The sequence below is a fragment of the Drosophila obscura genome, unplaced genomic scaffold (genome assembly GCF_018151105.1).
Source record: "Drosophila obscura isolate BZ-5 IFL unplaced genomic scaffold, ASM1815110v1 contig_179, whole genome shotgun sequence".
NCBI classification, from domain to species: Eukaryota; Metazoa; Arthropoda; class Insecta; order Diptera; family Drosophilidae; genus Drosophila; species Drosophila obscura.
The window spans coordinates 8,160,076-8,185,848 of record NW_024542766.1 but is presented as its reverse complement, the minus strand read 5'-3'; the positions used below and the strand labels follow the sequence as shown (position 1 = coordinate 8,185,848).

The 25,773-nt window shown below is 41.3% G+C and overlaps 2 protein-coding genes and 1 pseudogene across 3 annotated transcripts in view; 2 read left to right on the top strand and 1 right to left on the bottom strand.

The window, feature by feature from the left end:
• The window catches only part of LOC111081541, a 28,636-nt pseudogene extending 15,668 nt beyond the window's left edge, over positions 1 to 12,968 (top strand).
• On the bottom strand, positions 12,951 to 14,367 carry LOC111081540 (dnaJ homolog subfamily C member 28). The gene is made up of 2 exons (XM_022377626.2): positions 14,127 to 14,367; positions 12,951 to 14,069 (listed from the first exon to the last, which is right to left on the bottom strand). Exons 1-2 carry the CDS (start codon positions 14,214 to 14,216, stop codon positions 13,080 to 13,082), a joined length of 1,080 nt encoding a protein of 359 aa, XP_022233318.2. The 5' UTR covers positions 14,217 to 14,367; the 3' UTR covers positions 12,951 to 13,079.
• Positions 14,368 to 20,273: 5,906 nt separating this feature from the next.
• The window catches only part of LOC111076497, a 37,935-nt gene continuing 32,435 nt past the window's right edge, over positions 20,274 to 25,773 (top strand). For both annotated transcript variants that reach the window (XM_041592478.1, XM_041592477.1), the window contains exon 1: positions 20,274 to 20,563. The gene's annotated coding sequence lies outside the window, so the exon portion shown is untranslated. The remainder of the gene's footprint in view (positions 20,564 to 25,773) is intronic.

The following is a 25,773-nucleotide window of genomic DNA, read 5'->3' as shown; positions in this document are numbered from 1 at the left end:
CAAGCCGAAGCCTGTTACGCGCGGAACCCAGGCAGAAACGCAGCCTTCTTCCCGCCTAACCGACCGAGGGGCGCTGCCGCATGACTCGCGACGCGTGTTACCGAAACGATCGCGAGCATGCAGGAAAGATAGGTGTTCGACTAAAATTCGAGGAAAATTAGAGATAAACACAACTCAAAGAGCTAAACATGCAAAGATAGCTAAGAAATATAACTAATTACGGGAAAGGTATGTTAGTATTAGTGATTTAAGAAGAGGAAGGGAATTAGTAGTTGATATTATGTGGTAGAGGGAATTGAAGTCCGAGCAAAGGACCCTAAATGGTTCGTGCAAGGAATAATTCGATATACAAAGCGGAAGGAACAAAGAAATAAAGTTTCTAGTAGATCTAACAGGAATCGTAAAGTTTATGCGGCTCAACAAGTCAGGGTTTTCTACGTCACCCTTGATCAGGTTGTGCATAAAATCACCCCAAGCATTTTTCTGCGACTAACTAAGGTTGGAAGGTTTATTAAAAGCAATCTACGAGGGTAAGATGGCAGTCTCACACCTGCACCCCGTTAAGGCCACGCAAAGCAAAAAGTTTTTCTGGACTGATTCTATACGGTTCTGGTGTACTTTGTACTGGGGGCACTATGCACAAGAGCCGTACTCTAAAATCGGACGAACAAGCGAGATGTAGAGAGTCTTCTTTAATAAGGGGGCCTCAAATTCCTTTGACCACCTCTTTATAAACCCAAGCACACCCATGGCCTTATTTACCATGGTAGAAATGTGTTCAGAAAACTTTAACTTTGGGTCTAATTTAACACCAAGATCATCAACCAAGGTAATTCTCTCAAGAGAACCACCGCAGAGGCTATAAGGAGCCCAAAAGGGGCTGGAGCGATGAAATGTAATTACTTTGCATTTCGAGGCATTTAGGTGTAACATATTTGCACAACACCATGACTGAAAGTTATTGAGATCGGATTGCAAGCGAGAGTGAAATGAATTGTCCTTAAACTGGACACAGAGTTTAACATCATCCGCATACATGAGTACTCGAGAGTTTGTTAATACTGAAGGCAGATCATTAATAAAGAGTGTGAATAGTAGGGGGCCTAGATGGCTGCCCTGTGGTACTCCAGAAGTAACCTTAACAGGTGAAGAGAAGGAAATTTGAAGAGGACTCTTTGAGACCTAGAACGAAGGTAGCTAGAAATCCATCTCAAATGATTAGGCGGAAACCCTAAAAGGTCAAGTTTTTGTGCTAAAAGGGAATGGTTTACAGAATCGAATGCTTTACTAAAATCAGTGTAAATGACATCCGTCTGCAAGTTACCTTGAAAGCCTTTAATGATAAAAGCGGTAAACTCTAATATATTTGTGGCTGTTGATCGTCGCCTTATAAATCCGTGCTGGGACGGAGATATAAGTGATTTGCACAGATGTTGCAAGTGCGGAGTTAAAATTTTTTCAAACATTTTAAGAATAGCGGATAACTTAGATATACCTCTATAATTATTTGCATCAGACTTGCTACCTTTCTTATGGAGCGGAGTAATAAAAGATTCCTTCCGGATGGGGGGGAAGCATGAAGAGTTAATGGATAGGGTGAATAGTTTAAGCAAGGGTCCACACAGAGCGTCGGCACAGTACCTAAGTACACAGCCGGGAACTCCGTCGGGACCTGGTGAAAACATCGGCTTAACTAGTCGTAGATCATGAAGCAGTGAGCTTTCATTTAACAAGGCGCTGAAGATGCCATTCGACCTTGGTAAACTGTATGGATACGGCTGACCAGAGTAGCTTTCATGAGAATAGGTTGTTTAGAAAAATTTGGCAAAAAGATCGGCAATTGCCTGATCATTGTTTGCTGACATATTGAGAAAAGATAACGAGGATGGATGTGCGGACGTTCTACGCTTACTATTTACGAAGCTGTAAAACTGTTTAGGGTCCTGTGAAAATCGTATCCTGCATCGAGATATAGCATTGAGCGTTAAGAACGGAGAAATTTGACCGAGCTATTACATAGTGAGAAAGAGAAGAGGGAGAACCAACTTCTCGAAATTTTTTATAGTCTTGATTTTAAATTTTTTAGACTGGATAACTCTTTGGTAAGTGGGAAAGTGGGACACAATAATCAAACGAGAAGGAACGTGTGAGACGCTTCTGGGGACGCGACTCTACTTATACCCGTACTCAGTATATACATTTTTCAGCTAATGATTTTTTTGAATTTAAGAATTAAAAAAATTGTCTTACATTTTACATTTTTTTGCTACATCTGTTATCTACATCTAGATCTACAATGTATATTTTACATCTAACATGTAGATTATAGATGTACCATTCATATTCTACATCTCCTCCGCTAGACGTTGTTGGCGCACTGAACGCGGCAGAGTGTGCGAGCGAGAAAGAGAATGAGTAGAGTCTTTGGCAGGGGGAGGCGGAGGAAGCAACTGAAAATTAATTTCTTCATTCTGGCTATAACTATGATCTGATTCAGATTCGGCAATCTGGTAGATGTGGGCATTCTCTACGATAAAATGTGCCTGCCACAGATTTTCGTTCTTTTGTGGGGGCGGAAGGTGGCGGGGCGAAATTTTGAAATACACTTGTAGCAGTGGGATATCACATGAGTCTGGAAACCAAATTTGGTTGCCCTAGCTCTTATAGTCTCTGAGATCTAGGCGCTCATCGGGACGGACAGACAGACATGGCTATGTCGACTCGGCTATTGATGCTGATCAAGAATATATATACTTTATGGGGTCGGAAACGTTTCCTTCTCTGCGTTATACACATCCACTTTTACCACAAATCTAATATACCCCTTAACTCTTTTTTGAGTACGGGTATAAAAACACTCACTCACATCCAAGAACGCTCAATAAAACACACGGTCAATCACTCAAAAATAAACATAACAACAAAAACACTTAAAACACAAACCCCAGCGGGAACAAACCTCCACCGGCCTGAAAGTCATTGGTTAGTCGGATTCCCCCTCGCCCCTCTTGGCTTAGATCATCAACCAGAAGATGAGTGAGCAGCTTCATCAGATCACGGACAGCATTCGTCAACCTGAGGATCGCATACTGCATGACCTTCAGGGTAGGCTGAAGGGAATGACCAGTGAACTCCAAAAACTGACTCCGCGGGTACAGCATCTGGAGTCAGAGGTTGGCGTGGTCCAACAACTGAATGTTCCGTTTCTGGAGCTAGAGACCATACTTGGAAAGATGCACGCACTGCGAGGTCAGGTGGGTGAGATGTACAAGTACAATATGTACAATATATGTACAAGTCCGTGGCAAGTCCCACATGGAAATATGCATTCTAAATATTACTGCATTACTGCAAAAGTACCTTAAAGAAATTAAGACTTGTAAAATCCAAAACTTTAAGAAACTCCTTTCTGGTGACCCTAACTTACTAAAAGAACAAGGTTTCCCCACCAATTCTCGCATAACAAAATAAATATGCTTGTTTTTTTAAATAAAAAAAAAAATAAATAAAAAAAAATAGAATACGAAAATTAATTGCGGAAAAATCCAATAAATCCATAGCGTATATAATCCGTAGTAAATATACTAGCATATGTATGTATATTCTTCATGAGTTCTGTTCTTTGTTGTAATGTTAATGAAACATGTGTGTAAGTTCCTTAATAATAAGTGGGTGAAATACAATTTGGGGCGATACAAATAATTCTCATTTATTTCGGAAATCAAATAAGTTTTTTTGAGATGAACTAATTAGAAACAACCAGCTGTACAACCACTGAAATTATAACCAATATTATTATAATTTTTTGACGTATTACATTTATTTGTGGACATTATTTTAACGTAATTTTAGAATCCAAGCTTTTCCAATGACCAATAAATTCAATTTTTTGAAATGTCAAAGATATGCTTAAACGACAGAAGCAACTTGGCTTTCGTTCGTTCTCTTTCGTAGTGACCAGACATGTTTTTGTTTTGCGCTCCGCATTTTCCTTTTGTTTAACTTAACTCTCATTACATTTAGCCGCTCTTTGTCGTAGCTCTTGCCGTCTATCACTCTCTCTATCACCTAACTCTCAATAACTGTTCTTTCTCTCTCGCTCTTGTAACTTTCTGTGCAGTAACGCTCTCACTTACAAGCTGTTGCTGCAACCACTCTCCTCTCTCATCTTTTACCGATTTCGCTTTAAGCATTGCTCTAAGCATTTGCTCTGCACAGTGGTCTGATTGCTATTTGTTTTGAACTTTTTTTTCCCGAAGTAAAAAAAAATAAAAGACATAAATATGGAATTTTCTGTCGTCTGTGCCTAAAAAACCTGCCAGAAGCAGATCACCCATGACCAGCCCAATATCCCCTGCTGGCTTTGCGAAAGCGTAGTGCACGCAAAATGTGTAGGGATCTCGGGCCGTGTAGGAGACGCCATTTCCCAAAACAACGGCCTACATTATAGTTGTGAGGAATGCCGTGCTGTGGAAAACGACATGCGTTCGTTCATGAGGCAGACGCGGAGTGGCTTCAAAGAGCTGATCGTAGGCTTTAAACAGCAATATGATCGGCTCTTGGCCATGAACACTCAGTTCAGCAGTTTACAGCTGTTGGCTGAGTCTCCGAGGCTCAAGAAGTCTACTCCGCGGGACTTGCAAGTGCTGACTGCCTCATGTCCGCCGGCATCTGAAAAACTTACTCCGACCACTCCCTTAGTGCAGCAGTTGATTACGTTTGCTTCAGAAGCCGAATGCGTCACTTCGGAGAGTATGCAGTTAGAAATGTCTGTAGAGTCCGTGTCCATCGAGTCCGCACCCAACCCCTTAACTATCCCCCTCAGTCTCGCTCCCACCAGCTAATAGATGTCCAGGACCACCGTATACTACCATCACAGGTACTAGGCCTGTGGTGCCAAAACCACTGGTGGGAGTCCCACCAAAGCGACAAGTTTTTGTCTCGCGGCTAGCCCCTGACCTCACATCCAATGATGTGACCGCTTTTATACAAAGCAAAATAAAAGCCGTCGGCTTAAAGGTGGAAAAATTTAACTTTTCTTACGCCAGGGAGATATCTTCCTTCAAGATAAGCGTCTCCCCAACTCAATTTGAAACCATTTGTTCCGCCAAGTTTTGGCCGGAGCATTTGGTGGTTAAAGAGTTTAAGGCTAAGAAAAAGAATTGGACCCCCATAACTCTTCCTAGTAGTCAGACCATTGCTCCATCTTTACCCTCATCTTCCACCTCAACTTCTAACCATCCAAAAAACTAACTTCCTTTTTTTAGTTAGAATGCTAGAGGCTTGCGTAGTAAGCTCAGCACTCTTTTTCTTGAGAGTTTCGCGTTCTCGTCCCATGTTATTGTGTTTACTGAGACCTGGTTAAAGCCGGACATCCTTAGTTCCGAAGTTTTGGCAGGTCGGTACACAATTTTTAGAAATGACCGTTCGTCTCGACGTGGAGGTCGGGTCCCCATTGCAGTGGACTCAAACTTCACGTCGGAACATTTCATGGTCCAGGTTCAACAAGACCTGGAATTCCTGTGCGTTAAACTGATTCTCCCAGGCTTTTCCATTTTCATTACTTGCTCGTATATTCCACCTTCCTCGGATATCTTAATATACGAGCATCACTTGTCCTCTTTAAAAACAGTTTCTTCCTCGCTATCAGATAAAGACCATATGATAGTTCTTGGTGATTTCAATTTGCCAGGTACTGTTTGGTCTTCGGTAAACGAGTCTAATAACCTTGTGCCCATGTCACGACATGACTTTATCGACGGCTTGCTAGACCTATCCCTGTCTCAAGTCAACCATGTGAAAAATTCCTTGGGTCGTTTGCTTGATCTGTGCTTTGTCTCGGATCCGACCATAGCGTTGCTAACCCGAGCCCTTCCGCTCATTATACCTGAAGACTCCTACCATCCTACATTTGAAGTGTCAGTCGATATTGGCCCTACTGTATTGGATCGAATGGTTAGGCTATCTGAACGTGTCCGCTGCTTTCGTAAAGCCGAGTTTACGAAGCTTAATAACCTCATTAGTGATTTTGATTGGTCCGCTCTGTATTTGTGCACTGACGTTATGAAAGGCACAAACATTTTTTACAATGTACTTGACACATTTTTATACCCGTACTCAAAAAAGAGTTAAGGGGTATATTAGATTTGTGGTAAAAGTGGATGTGTGTAACGCAGAGAAGGAAACGTTTCCGACTCCATAAAGTATATATATTCTTGATCAGCATCAATAGCCGAGTCGATATAGCCATGTCTGTCTGTCCGTCTGTCTGTCTGTCCGTCCCGATGAGCGCCTAGATCTCAGAGACTATAAGAGCTAGGGCAACCAAATTTGGTTTCCAGACTCATGTGATATCCCACTGCTACAAGTGTATTTCAAAATTTCGCCCCGCCACCTTCCGCCCCCACAAAGGACGAAAATCTGTGGCAGGCACATTTTTAAAGATACGATAAAACTAAAAATTATCGTAGAGAATGCCCATATCTACCAGACTGCCGAATCTGAATCTGAATCAGATCGGATCATAATTATAGCCAGAATGCTCGTTTTGTTTATGCTTTGGTTTTGGCTATTGGCCTGGGCGAATTTAATGTAATTAAACGTAGTTTTAATAGTCGTTTGTGCTTTTTTCGAATCATGGATTGTTATTATATTTTGTAACTATGTGTTAGCCCGCAGGTAGATATTTATTTGTAGTTTTTAATCGAATATCGCGTTGTTGAATTAGGAAAAACTTTTTTTACACTTCAATTGGGAATTGATCAAGCTATTCAAAACCTGAATTTTATAATTTACAAACAATTTTTAAGATTTATAATCGTTGTTCAAAGTTGGACCATTTTTCTGATTTTCAAAAAATGAAAAAAAACCGTGCTTAGAAGGCAAAGGTTAATCAATTTTTCTCAAAAAGTACTCAAGCTAGAAGAAATTTTGTTTTTCCCTAATTTTAGGAACAAATCTGAAATATGAATTTAGAAAAAAAAGGAATTATTTTTTGCGATTATATTTTATTAGATTTGTTTAAGAAACGTAATTTTTGCACTATTTTAAATTTTTAGCGGAATATAAAAAAAGGACATATTTGGCCGAGCATTGGACTGCCCGAAAAAATAGTGGTGATATTCATCAAACAAGCAAAAAAAAAAAACCCATTACCACAATTGCACCTTTTAGGTGATATTAGTTATTTTCCATTTCAACCCATGCTAACTAAACGGCCCTACCTAGTCGGACATTAGAGAACGCAGCAGAGATGTTGCTCAATATATTTGTTTAGAGGAGGATACCTGATACATTTGTTCATTTATTTAAAATGAAACGTCACGAACAGATTAATGTACATATATGTTTGTTTATTGCTAATATGCCTGGTCGATTAGGCGACGATGTGTCAGGTGCGAGGGCTACGTCAAGACTCTACTAAGGGCAGGCGGACCGAATTGCCCGTGCCCCAATAAAAGCGAGAGAAAGATAGATGAAGAGAGCGATAGCGAAGGCGAAAAAAAGAAGAAAGCTAGATGCATATATAAACAGCGATTCGTGTTTATATATGCGACGAAAGAGGAGTGCGAGAGATTGCAAAGGCATGAGAGTGCTATACCAGATCATGACCATTGCGAAGGCATGTTAGGGCAGACGGACCGAATTGTCCGTGCCCTACGCGATGCTACGAAATAAAGAGCGAGAGAGTGTTCGAGAGAACGAGAGAGCTAAAATGATCGATAGAACGAAAGAGCGACAGAGCGAGAAAGGCGCGAGACGAAGAGACGAAAGAACGGTTGAAACGGCTATTACAGTGAGGGGGCGAGTGTAGATGCATGTCGATTACAATAGGTACAGTGGGCAGTGCAAATAACGAACAAATAACAGCAATTACTTTAAGGCTGCACCACTGACTAAAAATACTAAATAATGCTCGGCTGGGAGACCGAACAATATTCTTTGTTTCAAATTCTTACAAGCTTACAATTAAAAAACCACATTCATATGGTATAAATGCGTTAAAAATAATAGATTAGCCAAGCCACGCCTTGCTACATATATACATATATGTACATACATATGCATTTAATTAAATATTTTCATATTTTCCCTATTTCCAAATGGGGCATCAGAGGAATGTACTAATTTTAAGTCCGGAACGGCTCTCATCCGTGAAGCTAACAGCAAGTTAAACAAATCTTCCTTTTGTCGCTTTTCTTATAAACTATAGGCGTTAGCCATTTGCTGGGAAAGCTTTTCCTTCATGATTTCATGATTCAAAACCCTAAAAAAATCGATTGTTCAATATTTTTACTTGACGGTTTTTGGACGTTAACTTTTCGTGCTATCAGTTCAGAAAACGCAAAAAAAAATTTTTTTTTATTTTTTTTATGATTACGTGATTTTATTTATCGAATCTTCCCTATTAGAGACTTACGACAAGTATATAAATCTTAGCCTAATATATTTATTTAATTAATTACATTTAATTACTTAGAGTACGTCCCTAGCTAAGTATTATTGCTGGGTGGGGAGGTCTCTTCGCCGGAGTCGTGTATGGCTAGTGTGCCAAGTTAAAGACTGCGCAAGTCTATTAGGATGGGCTTGAAACTTGGCCTGGTACTTTGCTTGCACTTTGGCAATTTCATCTTTAACTGATCCTACATTTAAGTCTTTATGGATATTTTCATTCCGTATGTACCATGGTGCCCCAGTGATAGTTCTTAGTATCTTCGATTGAGCTCTCTGGATTATTTCTAAATTACTAACGCAAGCATTTCCCCATAGCTCGGAGCCAAAAGAAAAAAAAAAAAGAAAACAAAAGAAAAGAAACTGAACATCACCACAGGCAACGCAAACTGCCCGTAGAGTGCAATAGGTTTTCGTGTGTCCATATTCCTGGAAATTTGTGCATTGGACGGGTCCATTTCGTTTGTGTGGTTCCTTAACGGTTATCCTACGGTGCAGTAGATATTGAAAGCTTGTATATTGGGTGAACTTCATTTTTACTTATATGCGTACTTTCAGGTGTCAGTTCTACTTTGAACATTGGCTGGGGAATTTTATTTCTATTTATTATGTTCATAGCCATTTTGACTTCGAAGCCCTTATCGTTAAGTCCATCTATTATCTCATTGATTGGGACTGTTGGTTCGATTCCTTTGATAACCACTTGTAATTCTTTGCTACTTTTAAGTTGGTAGGTGTAGTAATTAATTTTTTCATTTTCTAGGTATTTCGCAACTGATCGATAGTTTTGTTCGTCATTGACTTGTATTTTTGTTCATTTATGTTACCCCTTTTTATGGACGTGACATAGAATGTGTTTGCGCCAATTGTATCAGTTATTTTTTTGACCAGTTCAGCACAATTTGCCTGTCGAACATAAATAGGTGGCGGTCTTAATTTTTTGGCCTTGGGTGTTTGGGCGATCTCATCTTCATTTGGGACACTTGGTATCGCAAATCTATTGTTTGCTAGTGCCTAATGTGGCACAGTGTTCGCAGTGGGACACAGTTTTGAGCGAGAGCATTGTACTAGTTGTTGTCGACATTAGCAAATCGCTGGTTAGGCAATACGAGTCGGGGGATGGGCACTAAGCACTCCATGACCCACTTTGCAATGAGAGCGTGCTCTCTCCTCGTTCACTTGCAGTGATGCAGTTTTTGTTGGTACTGCTGCCTTTGACGAGCGTATAGAGAAGTACGCGTTGTTTTTTGCTTGCGAGAGCCGACGCTCGTCTTGTTGTTGTTGCCGGGCTTGGCTCATTTTGGCTTTGGTTACAGTGCTTGTGTTCTTTACCGAGCTGGTGATCTTATACGTTGACATTTGTTCTTTTCTATTATTTCTATTAATCTTTATTACACGATTGGATGGTATTCATGGGCATTTAAATTTTACTAGTAGAAATTTATTAAAAACGAAGATTTGTTGTACAAAAATATATTTGCATGCTGTTCAATTTTATTTATATTTTTTATGATGGTTTTAGGGTAAAAAAACGAAATTTCGAGTTGGACCGTTAATTACGCCCCTTCCAGTGACATGCCTACTTTAATTTTTATTTTTTTCAAACTTATACCTAGCCGGGTTCGAAAGTTATTAATTTTGCAACGTGTTTTGAGAAAACGAGCCACTGTGCGACGGAGGGAGGAATTTTTCGTTTACGTTTTCCTGGCGTGTGTATCCAGCAATATGATCGGAATCTACAGATTTACCGAAGATCGTGTTCCAACTTGTAAACATACGCCAATTTCACAATGCGGCGTTCCGTAACGTGCCGAAGAATGCAGACAAAAAGGGGAAAAAGAACACCCGTCGTAAACGACTCTAGGTACACGAACTCTCGGTAAAAATGTTAATAATTCGTTATTAAATGATTGTGGGGGTACGGTACTAATCTATTAAATAGTAATATTTTAAGTATATTTTTCACAATATTTAATGCACGTTTGCATTAAACAGCGTATTCTAAAATAACACCGCATGAAATTCCATGTTCAACGCATACACACACATGCACTGGAAAAATCTTAAATGCTAATTAAATATGATTTCTGATGTAATTTTTAAAATACAAATAACCTAATTAATAAAGGGTCTCACCTAACACGAATATTTTGTGCACAAATAACGCAAATAACGGTCCAACGCATCAAACCCTTGTCGCGTGGCACCCAGAGACCCAGTGTCCTTGGCGGTTTGGGTGGCTTTGGTGCTCTATTTCTGCAGAAGGATGTGGGTGCGTATCAATTGAATGATTTGAGGTTTGATCTTCACTATATATGACATATTCCTTGCAGGTGGCGAGAAAGCGGAGATGCCATCGCTCTATGCACCCGGACAGCATGACATGGCTGGCTACTGTGTGGGCATCGTGGAGCAGTCCCATGTCCTGCCACGCTTCGATCTGTACGAGGAAGAGGATCTGCTTGTGGGTCTGCCCTCCTCGGGCCTGCACTGTGCTGGCTTCAACGAGATCCTCACCCAATTGGCCCACTCGTCTCTATGTGCAAAAGCTTCTGCCCCATTTGCAGGCTGGCAACCAGATCAAATCTGTGGCCCATGTCACGCATGGCCTGCTGCACGATGTCCAGCGCCTGCTGCCCGAGGGATTCGAGGTCACTTTGGACTTTGGGGCAGTGCCCGTGCCTGAGGTCTTTGGCTGGCTGGCGGGACAGCTGCAGCTGAGTGCCCAGACATTGCTGGAGAGGCACAACTGCGGCATTGGCATGGTGCTGGTCCTACCACAGAGAAGCCTGCTGTGGCGCACATCCCTGCCGGGTGCCAAGGTTCTGGGCGTGTTGAATCGTCAAGTGAAATCCTCGGGAAATGCTCCCCGCGTGAAAGTGCGCAACTTTGTGGAGCAGCTGCAGAAATTGGCCGCACCCTTTGGAGGTTTGGGGGAATCCCAGCTGCCGGAAGAAGTCAAGGATCTGCCGTCGACAGAGGTGAAGGCGACGCCACGCGAGGAATGCTTTGAGAACGCCGTGGGACGTCGCCTGACACGCGTGCCCACTCATTACCACGATCCCATACTCATTTTGGGCACCGATGGCGTGGGCACCAAGCTGAAGATCGCCCAGCAGACCAATCGGAATGCCAGCGTGGGCATCGATCTGGTGGCCATGTGCGTCAACGATATACTCTGCAATGGAGCCGAACACTTTAGCTTTTCCAGCTATTATGCCTGCGGCAAGTGGCAGGCGGACTTGGCTGCGGAAGTCAACGCTGGCGTACAGGAGGGTGCCAGCCAGGCCAAAAGCAGTTTTGTGTGTAAGTTGGGCGTGGTGTGGATCTCTCTCCTGCCTCTCCTTCCACATATTAATTCCATTTCTCTATCCATCGATAGCCTCCCATAGTGGTGCCTTCCACTGCTGTACGAGCCGCAGGTCTATGATTTGGCTGGCTTTTCTCTGGGCATAGCCGAGCGCTCGGGAATCCTGACGCGCCTGCCCCAAGGCAAGGGTCTCCCGACCCAACCATGGGGTCAAGGCACTGGCGCACATCACTGGCGGTGGCCTGAGCGAGAACATACCACGTGTGCTGCGCAAGGAATTGGCCGTGCGATTGGACGCCAACAAGTACCCACTGCCACCAGTGTTTGCCTGGCTGGCAGCAGCTGGGAACATCAGTTCCACAGAGCTGCAGCGGACCTACAACTGCGGCTTGGGTCTGGTTTTGGTGGTGGGAGCAACGGAAGTGGATGGCGTGCTACGGGAACTCCGCTATCCACAGCGCGCGTCTGGCGAGAACCCAGAGGATCCTATCTCAGCCCCGACGACGCGTTGCGGTGCTCATCTCAGGAACAGGCAGCAATCTGCAGACCCTCATCGATGCCACTCGAGACTCAGCTCAGGGCGTGTACGCGGAGATTGTGCTCGTGATCAGCAACAAGGCGGGCGTCTTGGGTCTGGAGAGGGCCGCCAAGGCGGGCATACCCTCGATGGTCATCTCGCACAAGGATTTCCCCAGTCGCGAGGTCTACGATGTGGAACTAACGCGCCATCTCAGGGCCGCTCGCGTGGAGTTGATCTGCCTGGCGGGCTTCATGCGCATACTCAGTGTTCCCTTTGTTCGCGAGTGGCGTGGCCGTCTGATCAACATTCATCCCTCACTGCTGCCCAAATATCCGGGGCTGCATGTCCAGCGGCAGGCCCTGGAGGCGGGCGATACAGAGTCCGGGTGCACGGTTCACTTTGTCGACGAGGGCGTCGACACGGGAGCTATTCTCGTGCAGGCAGCTGTTCCGATACTACCAGGGGATGATGAGGAGATGCTGACCCAACGCATTCATCATGCCGAACATTGGGCTTTTCCACGTGCATTGGCGCTGTTGACCAGCGGTGCCCTGCGCCGGGTGTCCGAGGTGAAGAAGGATGCGCCAAAGGACGGCCAGTGAAGACATTTAACCATTTAGTTTTAGTAAGTTTTGATGCCCTCCAAGGGATTACTTTTATTACTATTTTTGGCCAAGACTGCAGGCATTCCATGTTTTTATAAATCATATAACAAATTATTCAAAATATTTAAACGTATTTCTACAAACTAATATCACCGGGGGATGGAATGGGGATGCTTACGTATCCCAATTCCAATCACAACAGACGGCTTATCAGATCGGATAACAAGCTTTTGAACGCCTTTTCCGACTGTCTATCCTTCGCTTTGCATTGGTCTGCAGGACGCGGCTGATTCCGTTTTAAATCTGTCTCCTTAAACACGATTGGGGCCTCACGGTCCAGGCGATAGCGAAAGAACTGATTCTTGAGTATGGGCACAATCAGATTGTATTTGTCAATCAACTTGTTCAGCTCCTGGACTTCATGCTCGTGGTCCAGGGAGAACCTTTCCCAGGCGGCCTGCTCGTCGGGAAGCTGTAGTGGCCAATCGCCGTAGTAGACGCGCTCCTGGCGAACTTTCTGCAACAGTTGCAGCCGCGCATCGCGTATCTCCTTGCTGAGGGTGATCCATTCGGGCATGAAGCCATTGTCGAGCATTATCCTGTTCAGTTTGTGTGTGGTAAAGTCCAGGTAGGGATTCTGCGACTGGGCGGAGGACAGCGGCTTGCCCGAGCCATTGAGATTGTTGAAATCGCCCTTAGACATGGACTCCTGGATGAGATCCTCCACCACACGATCAATGCCGTATTTGGTTTTGATAGCGTGCTTGCGAAAATGGGTTCCCTCCTTGGACATGAGGGTGCTGTCACCGGCGGCCGCCTTGTCAATGCGATGCTCGAGGACACGCTCTTGGGCCTTCATGGCGCGCACCTGCTGGTACTGCTTCTGGCGCTGAAAGGGTGTGCCCAAGCCAATGCCCTCGTTGGACAGAAACTGTCGATGTTGTGGCGCCGTGTGCTTGATGTCAAACTCCATGGCCTGCTCCTCGTCGTCCGGGATGTTGCGCCGACCCTTAGCGAACTTCTCCTGCAGCATCTTGAAGGCCTCGTCCACCTGCTGGAATCGTTCGGCACTGGCCTCCTCGCATCCAGAGTCCGGATGGACGCGTTTCACCAAATCCAAGTACGCCTGACGCACGGTGTTCTGGTCCGCCCCCTCGCAGACACCCAGGATGCGAAAGCATTGCTAAAATGCAGTATTACATAAGTTAATGCGTTGCAGCGGCGCATTCTTTCTACCTACCAAATAAACCTCACGGCGTTTCAGGTGCACTCCCCGCAGGGAGCTGCGACCGCCCACGGATCCAACGAACAGCTTGCCAGCTTTCAACATTTTGTAGTTTTCAATAGCTGCCCAATTGCAGCTTATTAGTTGTGACTTTTGTAAGCAACTTTCCTGCCAACACACTGACGGTTCATATTATTATTCAGTTTATTTGTTTGTGTTTTTTGTTGCTGCGATGCGATCAGCTGTTTGTAGTGTAGTAACCCTATGGTCACACTTTTTATACTTAGGGATGGCCTAGGCTAGTGGTTCAACTGCGGTGCTGAGTGAAACTACAAATTGCACGAGTCTGGCAACGCCACAACACGACGTCACATTCGTTTTATGTTGTTTTTGTGTGAACCTTAATATATAAACAATCCAACGAAAAAGAGTTCTGAGAACTAGCCAATCCTCAACAAAATTCATTGAGGAGCTGGATAAAATTATTTTTTAGGGCTGAGAGGGCCAACTATCTAGTAAAATTAAACGGAATATGGCAGCTGCGGGCTGCAACTACGAATTGCACGAGTCTGGCAACGCCACAATACGTCGTCACATTCGTTTTATGTTCTTTTTGTTTGAACCTTTTTATGTAAACAATGCAATAAAAAGGACTTCTGAAAACTTTCAATCTTGTAGTAAATTTATGTATCTATCGGATACAATATACAATATCGGATATCAATATACTTGCAGACATATTGAAACAAATACCTTGAACAGTTTACTGTTGAATGTATACATACATATGTATGTACATATTTATGTGTGCGTGGGCATTACTGGATTCAAAACTCTAAATTCCACTGTGTCCAGCACGTGCCAAGGCTTTTTCTTTGATTTTGAGACCAAATGGGGACTGCGGGCGTCTGCAAGCGATAAGAAAAGGGAATCTTCCAGCTTACAAACGCAGTGGTACGTATAAAATGGCATACAAATCAGACAGTAGGTATATAATTAAAGGCGCTTGCTAAATGGATAAATGTTGAACGTTCTGAAGCGCGAAGGAGAATTCATTGAAAGAAATAATTGTAGCAATGTGAATAAACACTTTTACCTGTCGAAGCTGTTGATACTCTGCAAGATCGTTCCCTCGTTCGTATGAAAGATATTTTGATTGTAGATTCATGCAGGCTGCTGCTGCATATAATTTTTTAGAAAAGAAAGATACCTTCTGTAAGAGTACAACCATATTAAAGCGTGTGAGCTTCAGTTTTGTAATGCGTGTCTGCCCCCAATCAATGCATAACCCACATCCATAGCGAAACGGTCTTTCTGCAGATATCTACCGCATAAGAAGATATGAATGCTCAACAATCTACTCCAAGGCATCATATGCTGAAAAAACCCCATTGGCGTTGAACCAAATCTGGAGATGAGCGAAACTCATCTGCAATTCAAAGTAACCTTTCATGCTCTATATCGATTGGAAAATGAAATTAGTGCTCGGCCATAATTACTGTGTATCTTTTAATAAGCCAAATAAATCAGAATTTATTTTACAGTCCTATGAATGCCGAAAGAATTTTACTAAGAATTTAAACCAGAAAATGTAAAATGTTATAAATTCTTTAGAACTAATTGAATAGATTTTTTACTCTAATTTGCTTAGAGCCAAAGTCCGGTCTGGTCTGGTCTGGTCTGCAAGCATCCTGTTTGGCCAGTTTTGTGGATGTGGCACATTAGCATATATTCTCGTACGAACAGGATATGGGGCACACATTGAGGCTGACACTGGGGCGGATTCTGGTCGATTCTGGTCTAGTCATCATCGTCAAATAGATCGGGCGCAAAGAGTTCACTGACTTCCAGATAATATGCCAACCTCTTGGCTATATAAGTGCCCAGCATTATTCCGGGTACGACATTCACCAGTACCAGGACAACCGTGAATGGTTGCTTATCTGGCTTCGGTTTCAGCCCGCCGTTTTTGTAGTACGATTTAGACACGTCTTTGGGCCTACCTCTGAAGGTAGCATTTTCAAACCGGTGCAGAAACTGTGACATTCGCGCTTTCCAGAATTTCAACATTGAAATCCAATGCTACTGAAAATTTCGAATTTTTTGTTTCATAAATTTCTGATGGAAATCTCAAAACTTTCACCAAACCGAAATGGATCGTAGCCTCTCAAGAACCACCACCTCCTCCTACTCATTGGGCATGCGTGGCGGTGTCGTCGTTGGAATATTCGAGTGCGTGTACCCAATATGGCACTTCCGTTCTGTTGGCCGCAACCAACAACCAACCATTGGATTTCGTCAACCTGTCGCTGTCTGATTGTCTAAATTTGGCTTACGTTTTCCTCTTTCTGAGGGATGGTTGTGTTCGCTAATGTGGGTTTCCATTTGACCTCAAGAAGTGTATTTTTCTGTTTGATGTTTGTCAGAGCGTAAAAAGGATGGAATCCTGATGGCGTTTGTTGAGTTTCCCAGAGTTTAAAGTTCTTTAAATGTAACTAGTATCTATAATTGTTGGTTTACATTTTCTCATGATCTACTTCTAAATTTCTTCAATTAAAATCCATGAAACATGTTTAAACACAATCTTACATTATTTTCCTAGGAACTTACATACTTCCGTGCCCTGCTCTACCGGTGGCATGTCCAAGTCAAGGGTACACTTAAGTCGGCTGAAGGTGCCACTGGATCAACGTGAACATGATCCTTGATGCAGAATAAATGGGGGAAGATCATCTTCCAATTCTCTTAATCATCCGGTAAAACATCCTCTATTTAGGCACTCACCCACAAATGAAGTGTTACAATAAAATCGATCTGAAGATGGCCATGGTTATATATCCATATAACATACCTAAATCATTCCTTACAGAACCTCTTTTAGGCACTTAACCATGACAAATTATGATGATCATTTGTGGCAGAAAAACCCTAAATCAAAGGAAGTGGAATCCTAACTTCCCTCATTAAAAGAGATTTATTGATGGAATGTTAAGACTATGACCCTATAATTTTGAGTGGCAGGAATAACCCGAGATTAGGACGGAGTAACCAGCACACAAAGTGCCCCGAAATGAGTGTAAAATATGTTCTTATATTATATCCGTACTTAATTATTGTACTAACGCATCTTGATGATGAGCGTTGATCCTTAATCAAAGGAAGTTTAATCGTAGCATCTATCATTCAACAAGCAATTGATTGATGGAATCTTGCGGCCTGAGCCGTAGGAATGGCCAGGAACTAGAAAGGTTGGAGAAAGTTAGAATGGTGTCTCCTAATGGAAATGAAAATCAAAGGATGTGAAATCGTAACAAACGATTGATTGATAGAATGTTACGACTATGTTTATATAATTTCCACTGGCGTCAGAGCACTCGATCTTCTGAAGTATAAAGAAGGATAACAAACAGGCAAAGTGCTCGGATATGAGTATAAAAGGTATCCGCTATGAGTAAGTGTAACATTCCTACTTTTATTATTCCTACTTTTATTACTGTCTGCCGCAAACCCTTTTAGCAAGGGTTCGTTGGCCAAGTCTTTCGTTTCCCTCTGAGTGTGGGAGTGGCAAACCCTTTTAACAAGTTTGTTGCTTCAGTCTTTCGTTTCTGGGCCCTAAGTAGATTCCGCTTCCGTTTGCCATTTCGCACATTTTGCACACTTTATGGCCGCTGGTTATTCGGTGTAGTAAATATTTGAAAACAGCAACAGGCTGCCGCCTGCAGGAGTGGGAGGGTAAAACCCCGGATCAGAGGCACATGTGCCGTCCGTGCAATTAGCTGAAATTTCTCAAGAAAAAAAGGACATCTAATCCCCGCTCAGCGTTTGAGCCCACGTTCAGACGTACGCTGTTGGGCTAGCATTTTTGCGGCGAATTCGCTGTTGTTGCCCGGCATTTCCAGGCCGGGTTTTGAAGCCAACTGAAACGGCGACGATCGGTATGCCGGTTTGCCGCTATATGGCGAGAAATCGGAAGCTTTTTCAGTATGCTTTCAACTGTGGCGCGTTGTGGACGACGTTGAGACGCTGCGGAACGGCATTATCGATTTAGACAAGTGTATGTATCGCTTTTGTGTGTGTGTTTATGGCTATGAGAGTATCTGTGTGTGGTGTGTGTGTATGTGTGTGTGCGTGAAAGCCGTTAAGAAGTCTGAAAGGCCAAAAAAAGAAAATCTGTAAAGCGGGGGGCACTGTTTTATTTTCATTTCTTGTCTTACATTTCTACCTATCGGCTGCTCTCTGCCTTCTCTACCTTCTCTACCTTCTTTCTCTGCCTTCTCTCCGTCTTCTTATTTATTTTGCTGTCGTGTCTTGTGGTACGCGAGTATCTGTGTGGTCGCTCCAAGAGTAGTAGTTGTATCTGTGTGTGCGTGCGTGGTCTGAAACTTCAGGTGCAGGCGGTGGCCCGTCGTTGATTTTTCTTGAACAAGTTTCAGTCTGAGTCTGGCCTTCGTGTGGCATGGTACAGTAAACGGAATTTCTCCACGGATACATAGATCTCTCTATCTTACTCTCTCTCTGTCTCTTAAGAATCTCAGTGTTTGTGCATTTTGTGAATGTATTTGCCCTCGAAACTGGATTTTATTCAATTGTTTTCTTGCAATTTCCTCGTATGTGTGCATGGGTTCGCTAAAAAAAATAAAATACAAGGATTTTTAATGGAAACGCGTGCTGGGATCGTGTGTGCTCTATGATCTTTAAATTGCCATCGATGTACAAACAACGAGGAATTTTTTAAACGAATTTAAATGGATTTAGTGATTTATTGTCGGATTAATAGTGTTTATTTTTAAGGACCAGAATAAAAAGTGAACCACAATTAATGAAAGATAAATCTACGAGGATTCTTGGGAATAGTATTTAATGAAATTAAACCAATCAAATACAAAAACGAAATAGGGATAGATTATATACTCTAGATCATAAATGAATCCAATAGAAATGAGTTTAATCAACTAAAATTTTGTTTTCTAATGAAAGATTATAAACTTAAAGGAACGCTTATAAAACCTAATGAATGCCATGGAAGAACAACCTATAAAGAGATTTACAAGTATAAATCTATAATAAATAATAACTTTCCATAGCTGACGTCTACAAGATACATTCAATACGATACATTATAGGAAGAGGTTTTTTCAAGAAGAAATTTGTGAATTTTGTATTTGAATATACGTATAAACTAAACAATGCAGAATTTTGTATATGTGGAAACATCATCACATAGGAAGACAATTTCCAAGTGGAACAATATTTCTTTTATAAACCGTTGTGGCTACCGTGTGGTGTTTTCTATGGTGTTTAGCCTTAGCCATCGCAAGTTAGTTGAACTTGTAGTAATTTCCCCCTCTTCCTTTTTGCTCTCTCACCATATGCTTCAGTGTACGATATTGTTGTGTGCTGTTGCTCGGTTTTTACCACTCCATTAACTTGTCTGTGCCTTTTGCACTTTACTTTTTTTTTTTTTTTTACTGGCATTAGAATAGCGGCAGCCAAGAAACAGACAAACATAAAGAGAGACTTGTATGTAACACGCCTCTGCTGGTTGGTACTCGTACTCTTGTGGTACTTCTTCTCATGCCAGCTGCGCATTTACGCTCCCATTAACCAGGGTAGAAATAACCGACATAAGGTTGAACAAAAAAGGCAACACTAAACGCCAGCGCAGGCCAGCAAGTGTTTTGCGCAACGGCCAAAAGAAATGGAGCTGCCAGCAAAACAACCACAAAACAAGAAGTGTCCAAAAGTTGCAGCTTTAGTGGTTGAAAAAAGTGCTACAAATCGTTACCTAAACTTAAACTCGATGCTAGAGTAAAGTTTGTGGCTCAAGTCATTTGTTTAGGAATTCTTTCAGCCCTCCATTTCATTAGCATAAATATTCCCCTTGGAAGATCGCCAAAGCCAAAAACTTAAATGTTCCCAACACATTTCGAAGACGTGCTTGGACTTCTCAAATATAATTCTTTTCGTTTCTTCTTCCATGGCATGCATAATTAAACAGAGACCCAACCCCATTAGAGAAACCTATAGATAGATAGTCGAACCATAGCCGAAGAACCGATCATAAATTATGTTTATGGTGTCGCTCTTCAGATTTTTCATTCCTTCTTCTCTTCTTTTTGGGAATCTTTTTTTAATCAACTTTGAATATGTATCTCTCCTTAGTGCAACGTTGGCCTTGTCCATATATATTTAGTTTTTAAATAAAACGAAAAAGTATAAACCAAAAAAAGTTGCCATAAAAACAAAACAAAAACGCTAAAGAAACGACACCGCAGTTGTCGGGGAAAAAAAGGGAAAGAAACGTTGTGGAACCCCCAAGGATAACCAGCTGACATGCCACATAAATTGGATTATTAAATTGGACATTCGCAAAACGATATATAACGATACATACCTATATAGCGGGAATATACATATATACTCGTAGATATCTACATCTGCATCAACACGAGGTGAGTTGCATATTGAAATGGCTACGGCGAATATGCCACAGAAAGAGTGGAGTGAAAAGAGTAAAAAAACTTCAACGGAGAATGACTAATAAATGAAACTGGGAGACTAAAGTGGGAATAAACGAAATATAACTAGACAAACATAACTATTTTTGAATCATCAGAAACTGATGTAGGTGTGGTAGATCTAAAGAAGCAATTTTATAGAAATTTGGAATCCATCTTAACCTATATTTATCCGCTCTTTGGCTGACATTATAATAACTTCAATATCATGTCAGCTTCAATTTTTCCAGTTGCTTATTAAAGAAAAAGAAACAGATCTTCAATGCGTGTCTGGCAATCATTAAATAATTACAACAAATCCGATTGGAACCATCATTCTAATCAACAACTTTTTCAAGAAACTTTCATTCACGTTTTTGTGTCTTCCGTCTTAGTGGAAGGGAAAGTGGTCTAAGAAGATTAGAGGGTTTCTATCAATAGAAAATGACGAGGAATATCTGATATTAATGAAGCTTATGATACCCTGGACTCCATCCATCAATGACGATATGCAGACGCTCTCTGGCTGACATCATTATCCGCCATCACATCAATCAATAAATAATTAAATAAATACTGAATATGATGCCACGCCCCACTCATTGCGAAAACATTCGATATAAAAACAATGGCATGCTTTCGTTTTAGCCAACCATTTACAATTAAAAGCTTTGTTTTAATTGTGCTTAAATAATTGATTGATTCGATTGATTGAGTAGAAAATTGCTGGTTATGCTACGGTCCATATAAAGCCATACACGATACCCGTTTACTCTCCATAAAGTAGCACACAGAACAATTTCTTTTACTTTCTATTAAACAAAACAAACTCACAAAAAATAACATAGAAAAACGACTGTGTCTGACGCGCCTTTGTTGTCGCATTCATTCAATAAAGGCCAAGTCGAGTGGAGGGGGCGCCCCTGACGATCCCCCATAAAATGCTGGGGTCTCTCTCAAACGAAAAGCGAGAGCTACCAAAACAGTTAACCTCAATTTCAAGACGCACTCTCCCGCGTTCTCCCCCGAGACAGACAGAGAAACAGACGCTCGTTCCATTCCGTATAGAAGTAGAAAGAAATTTCACTGAAACTTCAAGTGAAAAGCAGAACAAATGACGTACCCAAGAGGCACAAAAATCCCACTCATCAGATTTGTAAATAAAAAACCAAAAAATGTCTGTCTGCCCTTTTTTTTTTGGCAAAGCTATTTGCCAAATACAAATAAACTCGTTTCTTCATGGAAATTTGTGCCATGATTAAAGAATTCATCTGTAAAGAGAGAAGAGTTAGTTCTACTAAAATCATTTCCATACGAAGCTTTAAACGAGTAAAACTTGTTTGAAGCGCGTGCTTTATGGTTCAGGATGGGCTATGGCTTATGGCTTAGTCATAATTTGTATATTGATGATCGGTGCTAGTGGCAGCCAAACGGAAGTAGAGGGTCGCTATGGTAGCAAAAGTTATTGCTGCACAAGTCTTTACATCAAGTTTGTTGTCTAAGTCTTTGGATTTGAATGATTTTTGCAATTGTATTCAACAGTGAAATGAAATGAGTCATGAGGTAGGAAATAGCTGGATGATTGATTGGAATGCTTACGAGTATTATTAGTGTTGTTTTGTATAGGAATTTAACAATATATTGTAGGAGACTTACAGAAATGGCTGTGGTTTTGTATAGGACTTCGTCTTTTATTCCCTTAAAAGATTAAATATATAGAAAATAGTTCCCACATTTGCCTGTAATATTCCATCAGCAATTTCACCTTTTGTCTCTTCAAAATTCAAACAAAAACTGAAAGAAATTTCACCTACAATTGCTGAAAGTATTCGGCAACACATGTGATTCTTTGTTCTCCAAAAGATTACACAAAATCCTTCAAAAGGTAGAAAAAAAACACATTTTTAGCTACTTTTATCCTACACACAGATTTCATCTCATTAGGGACGCATACCATACATAAACCCATTTGAATTCCAACTTGATTTCAATACAGAAAACTAGTTTCGGGTTTCTGGAAACTGCTGCTCTTAGATCATCTATAATCCCTCCATTTCACAGGAATCAAACATTAAAACAGAAACAACAAAAAGTCATCTAGGAGTGACCTTTTTTTGTCGAGGGTGGATGGATAATTGGCAGCTGACGCCAAAGAGTCAGCAGGTAGAACCAGACACAAACAAACCCAACAAAGTATCTAGAATCAATTCACAAAAACACAGGTAAAACACTTCGAATCCGAGATATTTAATACCTGTACGGAAAGTGCGAGAAGTCAATGGGAAAAATCAGATACATTTTGGAGAGCCAGTTTTTAAAGCGGAGGGTGGAGTCCTCCTGAACCCGATAAACAGGAATGACAAATCGCAGGCCACATATCCAATGTCAGTTGGGCCATACAACGAGAAAACCCCTTTGAGGGTGTGTCAGAGTTGATCTTAAGAGACATCCATCAAAGTGATGATGCCAGTGGAATGTCCATGGTTTGAGCTAAGATCTTTACCGACGAAAAAGTAGTTTAAGTGGTGATTATTTAAAAGTGAGTTATTCTTATTTACTCGTACTTCTATTACAATTATGATTTTGAGAGTTTGTAGTTATGGAGGAGGTCGTTTTGGCCATTATCCCAGATCCTCACAGTATGCTACAGTACGTGCTCTATGAGAGCTGTTTATAAACTGTATCTAAAGGCTGATACGAGTATACATAGAGAAAAGCACTGGCGTTGCCAGAAATCTTTTGAGATCTTTTCCCATTTATCCATCAATCAAAAAACTCTTTCCCTTCAACGAAAGTGTCTTTGATTTTGATTTCAATCTGTGGTAAATTCTCAACTTCCGTCTCAGTGGCGCAGTGAAAGTGTTGACAATTTTCAAACTCATTCTAAAAGCGAATTAATGGTCATCTTTTCCCTCCCCTCTATGGGAAAAAAGCAGCCTAATCATGTTGAAAAGCAGTTGACAATTTCATAAGTTTTCCAAGGTGGGCGCTTTCACGGCGCCATCTGGCATCTATCCGTTTGTTCGTCCGTCCGTCCGTCGATTAGTTACAATTGCCACAAATTTTCTTTATTTTTCCTATGAGTACTATCTATCTCTACTTTTCACCATCTTTGTGTGCGTTTTTCCGTTTTCTTCTTATAAATATAATTGTGAGAATTGTATGGAAAAGTGGAGCTGAGTTTCTGGCGGGGGGAAAAAACAAAGAAAACAAAAAAAAATAAAAAAAACATTTGACGCTGTCATTGTCGACAATTGTTGCAACGTAAAAGAAAAATGATTAAGCTTTGTGTGACGAGTCGAGACACGAGAGGTAAAGTGTGTTGATATTTTATATACTAGACTGATGGAAGAGAAACCAAAGTGGTATGGAGTGTTAGAGGGATTTGATAAGAAGGTGATTGTTTATAGGCGGATTTTCTATGTTTATTTATATATTATGACATATTTTGAGCAGCTTTTTTCATTAAGAAGATCCAGTTTCTATTTAACGAGTACGAGTCCCACTGGGAGAGAGCGATCGGTAGAGGGAGAGACTACAAAGCCACAAAGTAAGAGGGAGTTCTATTGTTATTGGCTAAAATTAAAACGTTTAAGGGATTAATGTAAAATTGTGTTTTCAATACCGTTGAATAGATTATGGATAGATAGATGTATAGATTTAGATTATTTCCTAAAAAATTCTAGTAAAAATCTATACACTCAAACATTTTTTCCTGCTTCCTTAGTTCATTCTTTAACCGTCTTCTCTCAACCAACAACTTTATCCACAAACTTTGGCATTTTCACATTTTTAGCTGACTTTTTCGCTCAGTCCCGTCCTCGTCAAGCATTCACTTTCAAGATTATCTTTAGTTTTTTTTTGTGTCCAAACAAATACTGTCTCAACAAATATAATTCACATGACTGCTTCACACACGAATACTAATAGGAATATTCGAATACAATGATCTCTCCCTAACTCTTGAGCAGACTGTCTGACTCTTGACTCTGTCTGTCTCTCTGTCTGTCTGGCTGTCGGTGTATCTCTGTGGTGTGCATATTTTTGTGTTAACCTGTTTTTGGGCCTCTTACTTGTTGCTTTTGCCTTTTTGGCTGCATTCTTGACGGCTTGAGCCACGCAGCAGTCATCGTCTTCAATTTCAAAAGTCACTAACCAACCAAAAAACCAACAAAAAAGAATACATTGGTGGTGTGTCTGTGTGATATTGATACTCTCTGGGTGGAAGGCATTTTGGAGTTTGATTCGGGTTCTTTGTAGGTAAGGAATATCTTGAAGGTGGAATATCTTTTTCCTTGCTGTTATGGACTAGAAAATGGAAACACTGGCTTAAACTTTATTAAGATATATTCTATTAGCTAATTAGCTATATTAGCGGTTCATTGGGTCATTTTGAAAGCTGTTTTCTTCACAGAAGTTACTTATAATTTCTTTGGTTTCATACAAATTTGCTTTGTAGGAACTCTTCTTAAAAAAAATGGCATTTATCGTCTTAAAAAATAAAATATCCAAACAGCCTTTAGTTTGATCATTGAAAAGTCAATCTTTCAGATTTTCTCTACTGCTTTCTTAGAGCATTTCCACTCGGTAGCTTTCTGATGTTATAATGTTGGCCCCCCGCTCATTGTTTTCAAATATTACAGGCCTATCTTCAATTCCCTCAGTGTTGTAGATGTGTGTTTTCTGTTTAACAAGAGCCGCTGACTTCATTTTGGCCACTCGGCTGTGTGTATTTGGCTGTGATGTATTTGCCTGTGTGCAGTATTGAGGTGCGGCCCGGCCCATTGCATATTTTAGCATTTCAGCGGCATCTTCTGCTTTGGCAGCAGCAAGTCATTTTTATTTCCAGTTACAAAATCTCCAACTTGAGACAAAAGAAAAACACACAAAACTTTTTCCAAGTCTATTTGGGAATTAAACATTAATTGCAGTCGGCACCCACTGCCCCTACTTTGCTTCGCTTTTCCAGCCCGTGAAAGTGTTGGCCAGTAGAAATCACTTGACCATTTTGTGCCCAGCTTTCGACGGGTTTTGCTGTTCGAGTACACGAAAAAAAAAAATGTTGGATTTTTTATGTTGTATGTTGCTGCCGCTGTTGGCGGCTGCAAAGGCAGTGGCAAGTTACCCAAAAAAAAAAAAACAATAAATACTCGTACAAATATGAG